This window comes from Salvia miltiorrhiza, unplaced genomic scaffold, assembly GCF_028751815.1.
Source record: "Salvia miltiorrhiza cultivar Shanhuang (shh) unplaced genomic scaffold, IMPLAD_Smil_shh original_scaffold_455, whole genome shotgun sequence".
Lineage (NCBI taxonomy): Eukaryota > Viridiplantae > Streptophyta > Magnoliopsida > Lamiales > Lamiaceae > Salvia > Salvia miltiorrhiza.
In genome coordinates, this window is record NW_026651553.1 from 848,076 (window position 1) to 857,995 (window position 9,920).

At 33.0% G+C, this 9,920-nt stretch overlaps 1 protein-coding gene across 1 annotated transcript; it reads right to left on the reverse strand.

Moving 5' to 3' along the window:
- Window positions 1–2,023: 2,023 nt before the first annotated feature.
- Window positions 2,024–3,451, reverse strand: LOC131004689 (transcription factor bHLH95-like). Its single transcript, XM_057931403.1, has 3 exons — window positions 3,089–3,451; window positions 2,497–2,787; window positions 2,024–2,213 (listed from the first exon to the last, which is right to left on the reverse strand). The coding sequence occupies exons 1-3, from the start codon at window positions 3,386–3,388 to the stop codon at window positions 2,115–2,117; spliced, it is 690 nt and encodes a 229-aa protein (XP_057787386.1). The 5' UTR covers window positions 3,389–3,451; the 3' UTR covers window positions 2,024–2,114.
- Window positions 3,452–9,920: the final 6,469 nt, after the last annotated feature.

The window sequence follows — 9,920 nt, forward strand, 5'->3', positions numbered from 1 at the left end:
ATGATTAAGTCTCATTAAAAAATGCCAGTAAGGTCTATAGCTCAAATGGCAAAAATGAGGCACCCAAAGACTCTCCTTTATGATTTTAATTCAAAGTGTTGGTAGAGAGTGTTGGGTTGAACTTATGAGTTATTTTACCAAATACTTTGAAGGAGCTTATAAGTTTTAAACAACTTTTATAAGATGCAAAAATAAGCTTCAAAAGCTTATAAGCTAAGCTAGCTTCCCAAAAAATAAGTTGCCCAAACTTATTTTTTCATAATCTTATATGCAACAATAATTTTACAAATATTATTCAACTATGATTTATTATTTTCATCATATATACTCTTTTAAATTTATTGCTCCTTAATTCTCTTTCAAATATCTAATTAGTTGTTGGAGCTATTTTAATAAGCTTAAGAAACGTCTTCTTAGCTTTAATTAAGCAAGCAGACGACAGTTTCATGTTTAGTAGCTAACTTCATATAAAATGTGATCTCTAGTGTTTGATGCGGGAGAAACGCTTATGTTGCTGTTTAATCACAAGATTTAGAAGGTAGAAGTAGGGATAATTCAAATGTTAGAACATGTTTCTTGTATATATGCCATAAAATGCGTTACATGCAACGTGTCTACTCATACAAGTGTACTACTGCGTTACATGCAGCGTGTACTGAACCAATCATTTCACACAAGCTAATAAAATATATTTTATTAATAATAATATAATTAGTATTGTAAATTGATGACATAATTTTATAGACAGATCACAAGTTTAAGTGTTTTAAAAAAAGTCAATCGTAGTAAAATAATATTAATAAATAAATATTCATCTAGTTAATAAATTTACAGGAAATGAAAGCGCAAAGACCTTTTTCTATTTTATTTTTATTCATTTTAATTTTTGGATCTTTACAGATAGTTCTGATGAATTATATACCATAACTTTGAATTTATTAACCTATTTTTAAAAATGAAAATAAATAATTATAAACCCTAGTTACTAATTACAAATTTAAATTAAAGCATATAAAATTGAAATTGAAAATGAGATACAAAATGGGACATCAAATGTGGTACATCAATGAATCTCAGTCCATAAATAAGCAGGTATATCCAGAATACTATTCTAAATAGATTTTTTTTTTTTGGAAATACTATTCTAAATAGTTACAAGAGGAAATGTCTCTTTTTTGGGTAATAAATTGATAATAATAATAATCTTTAGTGAATTATAGAAGTTTACTTGTTTTCTTATAATTAAGCGATTAGAAGTTTACTTTTCTTTTTCAGATATAGAAGTTTGGATTGTGTAACACAGAGTTGCTACTTTATAAATTCACGCAAGTTCTGTACGATATTTGAACTTTGAATTTCTTTGGAGTACTAAATATTGGACGATACGTACTATCATTAGGTAAAAACTAAAAAGATGAATATGGAATCCTTCCAAAAAAAAGATGAATATGGAGTAATTTATAATTAAATGAATTGAACTAGTACCCAAGTATGTATTATTAAATTAATTTATTTAAATTGTTATACAAATGGGACGAGATATACACGGCTAAAAATTATCACTAAAAATGTTATATTTCGAATACTTATAATATGTGTCACATGCATGTGTAAGACTATTTCATATGTATTTCGAAATAAGACTATATTCTATGAAATAAATAAAAAAATCGATCTATCATCAATATTCAAGGCAAGCTTTGTTATATATTTTGAGAACTTGGGTTGGGTTTAGTGTTATTTGTGGTACGCATAAATTATTTATAGCAGATTTTAACTTCTATATATAGATACTATTTGACAAAGAACAATTTCTATAGAAATAAATATTTCGAACTATATATATGATGTATCAATGATACCTGAATATAATGTATTGATTATGTATAATTGTAATTTTTATATATTTAAGCTAATCTTGTTTACGTTTATGTATTATAGTATAAAATCGGCTATTTTTCGACCTTGGGACTAGAATGCGTAAAAGATGATTGGAAATATTGCGCAGAGAGAAGCGTACGTATACTCATAATAAAAATATTATCAATAGATTCTCAAAATAAAAAAGAAAATAATGATATTTCTGGAGAGAATATAATTTTGTGAGATTGAACTTAGGAATTAAGCCACATCGTTATTTCTGCTGCTGCCTGCTTGAAATTTTCTTCAATTGCGAATGCCTGCTGGAACTGGTCTGACCCTCCATATGCCGGCTGTATATATATGCCATTATTAAAATTTTCAAAGAGAAAAAATAATTCAATTGTGTGCTATATATCTAATCTCCCTACAAAGAGATACTGAAGAAAAATAAGAAATGAATTAACATAGTTAATTTAAGAACATAAGCATGCATATATAATATCCAGGATATGAAAAAAATTAAGCACATACGATATTATTTCATTGTTATAGTAAAAATAGCATGAATTAATTAATTAAACATGAGGGGCGAACAAATTAAGGCAATGATGCAATTAATTGAATAGAAATTACCCGGGCATGGATGATGTAGATGCATGATGAGACCTGAGCAGAAACCACCTCCAAGTTGTTCCTCTCCATCGTAAAGCAGAGGGCGGCGAGCAGGCCGGGCTTTCTTATGCTGCACACGCTGATGTGAGCATCTGCCCCACACACGTTGAGGACTACGTTTCCAGAATTCCATGTCTTCAAATCCTGGTTTTGTGTCATTAAGGATTGCTTTCGTTTCTCCAGTTCCAAAACACTCTGCTCCACTCTCTTTATGTACTTCACAGCTTCATCAACTATTGTCGACTTGTCCGCCTGTTTCAATTTTCTCTCATTAATGAATCCAACAATCTTTGCCATGTTGATTCAAAACCCCATATCTTGCAATCAGCACTTGCTTAATTCGATCATCCGAAGATTCACCATTACTCGATTTAATTAGATATTGAAATGAACTACATGAGAAGAAAGATTTGATTAATTTGAAACTGAAAATGCGCCCATCTCATCATGTTTAATTTAGGCTACACCTATAGTATTTAATTACAATTTTTTTTCGTCTTTTTTTGGCGTGTAAAGAAGATTGTTGTGTAGCATATAGTAGTATAATTATCACCTTTGGAGGGATGTGAGGGAGCAAGGCATGAAGATTGGAGAACATATCTCTCATCTTCTTCCTCCTCTCCCTCTCCGTCAAAATATGCAGCTCCGACTCTCCTCCTGCGGCGGCGCTCCTCTTCTTGCCCTTCTCTGGCGGTGTTGGCGGCGATCCATTATCCTTGACCGCCACCTGCCCGTCAGAGTCCGCCGACTTTATGCCGCAATCTTCTTCGACAGTTGCTAATTTTGGAAATTCCCATGATTGGTCGTCATCCCACAACCCCTCCCGCTCAACCTCTTCACCCATTGCTACCATCGCCAACTAATAATATGTATGCAATTTATAGAGATTGAGAGATGGCTTGGGGTTGAATCATTCACAAAAAAAAAAAGAAAAAAAAAAGAAGAATATGCGAAGATTATTGGGAGCCTGATGTATCTAACAAATTGCACTCGTCCTGATATAGCATGCTCGGTCAACAAGTTGAGCAGCTTTACAGCTAATCCTAGTAATGAACATTGGAAAGCTCTTGAAAGGGTTTTGAGATATTTGAAATATACTCAAAACAATGCGATTCATTATACTAGGGAGCCCTCTGTACTTGAAGGGTACTGTGATGCAAATTGGATATCTGATGCCAAAGACTCGTTTTCAACGAGCGGTTATGTATTCACTGTGGGGGGTGGTGCTGTGTCTTGGAAATCCAAGAAGCAAACATGTATTGCTAGATCGACCATGGAATCAGAATTCATAGCTTTGGATAAAGCTGGTGAAGAAGCCGAGTGGCTTAAAAATTTCCTCGAGGATATTCCATGTTGGTCGAAACCTGTGTCGTCCCTAATAATTCATTGTGATAGTCAAGCTGCTATCGGACGAGCACAAAACCATTTGTATAACGGTAAGTCGAGACATATTCGTCGACGTCATAATACCGTGAGACATCTGATCACTAGTGGAGTTATCACAATTGATTATATAAGATCAATTGATAACATAGCGGATCCTTTGACAAAAAGTATCCATCGAGATCAGATGTATAAACTGTTAGGGGGAATGGGTTTGAAGTCCACAAATTAAGGATAATCATAGTGGCAACCCAACCATGATGACTGGAGGATCCCAAGAACTTGGTTCAATGGGACAACTAAGCTATGAAAATCCGTGTGTTGAACACTCGAATTGCCTATTCCTTGTAGAACAGTGAGTGTTCGGAAACCTGCACGTGGTGAGGTTAAGTCTTTGACTTTTAATGACTCTAGAACTCCTCGAAGAGGACAAGTATAGCAGGATACTTGAGTTAAGAGTTACCTATGTAAGTGTGAAGTGGGGCCGCTTCGATTGAAACACTTATGAATCCAAAGAGGTGTTCCAAGGCCTGTAATGGACACAAACGTGAGAACGAATAAGGATTGAAGCAATATTGTGTCAATATTGTTGACTCAGTATACACCGAGGAGGACTAGTTCAAGGAACACAATCCACTAGGCCGCCGGTATACTCGATAATATTGACTATGGCAGGTTCAAAGCCACAAGCTACCTTTCCAAATGCAATGTTGTATCTTAAGAGGACTGAGCTAAGTGTTTGCATACTTTCGCATACTGATTTCTCACTCATGTGGGGGATTGTTGGAAATATGGTTTTAAGCCATATCTGAAAATTATTATTTAATTAAATATTTATTATTTAATTAAAATAATTATTGGATGTTAATCTACATCTCGAGTAGATCAACGTGATATACTTGAAGTCTCAAAACCGATTTCCGATGAGTGAGATATTGTATGTCAAAGTTTGGATGTTGAAGAGGGAAAATAAATGCTATCCCACATTGGAAAACATAGAGATGTTTTTCATGTATAAGAATAGCAAAGCACATGGAGTTGATAAATTGACTTGTGGGCTTGCTAGTGGGCTTGATCTAAGTACTAGCCTCGCGCACACACACACGCGCGCCGCCGCCGACGATCGATCGGACGGACGACGACGTCGCCGCCGGACGGTCGGGTACGGGCCGCGGCCAAGGACTTGGATCTTGGCAATTGGTGCTTTGGGGTGGTGTTTGGGGCCCAAACTATTTTTTGGACCAACTCCACTGGGCTTTTTATTTATTGGCCCAACAGAATTTATTATTGGCCCAACTGTTTGTTTAATTCCCACACCACAGCACCAGCCCACATCAGCAGCAGCAGAAGAAGCAGTAGCAGAAGCACGCCAGCTACGACTTCTGCATGGCAACTTCAATTTTGCAGCTGAGTTTCTTCAATGACTGCGCCCACCGGCCATCATCTTCAACATTTACGGCTTCCAGCCGTCGGAGTAGAATTCAAGGTCTTGAATTCATACTTACCACATGCCTATAAATAGGCCTCTGGAGAGCTTGCAGAAAAAGAAAAAGGAAATACTGCATTATACCATTTCTACACACACACTCTCTGCACAACACTTGTGCTCAGTTCTTAATCCTATTCAGTTCGCCGGAGCTCGCCGGATTGTGGTGCTACATCCAACGAGACGAAGTCGTTTTACCTTTGGGGAAGATACGCCAAACCGAAGAGCACTACCGGGGCGATAATCTTCTTGCGGGAAGAGATTCATCTCGACTCGACTTAGTTTATATGTATAATTTATTTATACAGTATATTTCAGTTGTATACAATTATTTGAGTTGTAATTTCTCAAATTATTTTCCTTGTAATATTTTCAATTATTTTGAGTTGTAATATCTCAAAATATTTATTTTGTAATATCTCGATCGTGTACCCGGTTCTAACAGTATAATTATCACCTTTGGAGGGATGTGAGGGAGCAAGGCATGAAGATTGGAGAACATATCTCTCATCTTCTTCCTCCTCTCCCTCTCCGTCAAAATATGCAGCTCCGACTCTCCTCCTGCGGCAGCGCTCCTCTTCTTGCCCTTCTCTGGCGGTGTTGGCGGCGATCCATTATCCTTGACCGCCACCTGCCCGTCAGAGTCCGCCGACTTTATGCCGCAATCTTCTTCGACAGTTGCTAATTTTGGAAATTCCCATGATTGGTCGTCATCCCACAACCCCTCCCGCTCAACCTCTTCACCCATTGCTACCATCGCCAACTAATAATATGTATGCAATTTATAGAGATTGAGAGATGGCTTGGGGTTGAATCATTCACAAAAAAAAAAAAGAAAAAAAAAAAGAGGAAAAACTAGTGTTTATCTAGATGGATGTATGGTGCATCCACCGTTACTAAATCCAATTACTTAGGTCCTCAATTCATAATTAAAGTGTCAACTTTTATTATTTTTGTGTTTTTGTGAATTTAATTTCAAAAGAAAATACACTGATAATTAAAAGTTAACGAATTTGTTAATTAAAATGTTGACCAGTAAAAATCAGTCATATCTAGCTTTCAACTGTTGGCCGAGCACTTGACGATGCTAGCACTGAAATCCATACTCTACTTGGATAAAACTCAATTGAATAAAGCTTCTGATATGCTAGGGCTAAAACGCATGCATATCTGAGTCAGTTCTGAAAGAATGACTAATCCATAGAATATGTGGTGAGATGTGTCGCAATAAGTAATAGAAGTATGTGTGCAGATGTGCCCTTCAAAAAAAAGTATGTGTGCAGATGTTGTATCATAGAATGTACTAAAACAGTACTGAATAATATGCCAAGAATGATTACCCAATTCGGTGTTAAAACACCCACGTCTGGGGAGCTAACCCAAGGAAAATGTTCCACTATCTGATCGATGTTAAGTTACAGAAGGGCAATAAGACTCGATCTTACTTAGCCTCTATGAATTCCCAAAACCTCACCAATGGTGGAATGTTGAAAGCCTTTATTTCACTATCATTAAATATAAATTCGCATTTTTTGGGAACAATAGACAAGTACGCAAAGATTAAAATATGTAAGATTGGGTGTTCATAAGCTTTCACGTATTTTTCTCTATCATACATACCACTTGAATATCATGGTCAATGGATCCTGCTTCTTGGAGAAATAAACAGAAGCAATTGCATGAGTATATTTTAATCTTTTGCTACTCGTCGATTAGATTAATGTTTTAAAAAACGCGAATTTATATTTAATGATAGTGAAATAAAGGCTTTCAACATTCCACCATTCCACCATTGGTGAGATTTTGAGAAGTCATAGAGGCTAAGTAAGATCGAGTCTTATTGCCTATGTGACAAAATTTTAAAGTTTCAAATTCTGTAGGAGAGAGAGCTGGGAGTCATTGTATTTTGGTACATATGAAAAGGTTGAAAAATTGTCTTAGCTTCAGTCACAGAAGAAAGAGCCGTAGAAGAGAGGGAGTCATAATTCACTTTTGACTAAAATTTAATGATTTAATGCATTGAATTTATAAAATAAAACACGGATAGATTTTCATGAAAAAAATAATAATTAATAGGATTACAAATGTAAATTTAATTATTCCCTTTATATACGTCAAAAACGATAGAGGACAATTAGAAAAGAACCGAGGGAGTAATGAGTATAAATTTTGAATCAGGGACGGAGCCAAGAATTAAGTTGGGGGAAGAACTTGTACAGGGTTCGGGGGCCGCCCCCGAGAATTTTTTTTAGGCATTCCGTATATTTAAGGCATTTTTTACTAAAATACGAACACGAACAACATTTTCATAGATTATATAGTTTCAATATATTACAAATTAATTTCAATACATTATATTTTTTTTTTGAACATTTCATATATTTTAGACATTTTTTATTAGAAGATAAGCATAATCTATATAATAAATAATTTTTTTTGGCATTTCATATATTCGATTAAAAGACAAGCATAATAATAATAATAATAATAATAATGAACAATATTTTAATAGCTTATATAGTTTTAAATAACATGATTATCCTTAAGTTAAGTATATATGAGTGAATATAACAAGCAAATCAACTTTTGTATAACAAAGTTATTTTATGAACATATATATATAAATTATTATTACTATTATATATATATATAGGGATATATATAAACTCAAAATTTGGGAGGGGGCTTCTCTCAAAAAAAAAGTATAATTTATTGATTCAATTATGATTAAATTAAACTCGTAATTGATTTATCTTGACACGGTAGTCGATCGGGTAGATGAAATTTATTTATTAGTCAATAAAAGTGGAGGTCCAAGAGGCTTAATTAAGCAAGCACGCGTCAGTTTGATGTCTACATATTATAGTAGTAGCTAACTTGATGTAAAATGTGATCTCTTTGAAGAAATGCTTATCTTGCTGTTTTATCACAACATTTAGAACGTAGAGATAGGGCTAATTCAATGTTTTTCGCCCTCTAAGAACATGTTTTTTGTATACCATAAAAATGTGAATACGTTACATGCAGCGTGTACCGTTTCACACCAGACTTCATCTTAATCAAAATTACTCCTACTATTTAAATCTATATATATATATATATATATATATATATATATATATATAATCAGAATTATAATTATATTATTATAATTTAACGACACAAGACAGACCAAAAGTTATGTAAAATAAACTTTCCTGTCGTAGAAAAAATGATACTAATAACTATTCATGTCATTAATTTACAGGAAACGAAAGTCCGAGAACATCTTGTTTTTAATAGATGACTAGTACGTCCATCCGTGCGATGCACGACGAAATCGAAATTAAATGATAGTATTATATATATATATATATATATATATATATATATATATATATATATATATATATATATTAAACATAATAAAAATAAAAATGAATACAAAATATGATTTAAAAATAAATACTATCAATTACTGAATAAAATTTTAAATTTAAAAATATAATTTTCAACATGTATGTAGTGAAATGATACTTATAGCTATTAAATAATTTAAAATTATTTGATAATGAAAATTAATATACACATTATTATTATAGAGTATTACACATAATAAATAAATAAATAAAATATTTTCATACATATACATAAGTAAAAAAGTAGTAAATTTTAACAAAGAAACAGATAATAAAATATTTTAAAATGTTAATAGCCGATCCATTTTCAATTTATTTTTAATGACTTTTATACTATATTTAAAATCTAGTTAAGAACTTAAATTTAAGATACATAAAAGTGGTGCAAAGTGAATGATATAATTTATAAGCAATGGAGTATATAACTGCTCAGACGTGAGTAGAAATAGAATACTTGTTATTTTGTTTATTTGACTATGTATTTTAATGTAATGGATGGATATAGATTGATGGACACGTGGTGAATTTTAAACTAATGCATATATTATGTGTGGGGGGGAGGGGGTTAGTGGGCGAATATCCATTTTTTTAAAATTTGAATAATAAGGTGGGTTAGTGGGTGAATGTAAGTTAAATGAATTATCTTGATATTGTCGTTAAATATCAATATATATTCTCAATAAACTGCCGTTAAATGTAGGGAATATTCTGTTAAATAAATGATGGTTAATAAATGCTGTCAAACTGATTCTTTATATAATATATAGAATAGATTCAGAGGCATTTGTAAAAATGCTCTTTTCTTATAAACACTTGTAAAAATGCCCTTTTTCATAAGTGAAAAAGGGCATTTTTACAAGTGTTTATAAGAAAAGGGCATTTTTGCCTATTAACACATAGATTCGCTCGTCACCAAATAAGTGGGTATCTGGAATTCTATTCTATAGATAATTAGCCCTTCTTTTTATTCCACAATTTCACTTAATTTTGCATTAGATCCATTAATGGCAAAGACAAATTTTACATAAATCAGAATAGTTGAGAGTGCCATATGATTGAATAGTTATGTATCGGTGATATCCATCACATACAATCCAGACAATAGGAAACCCCACTGC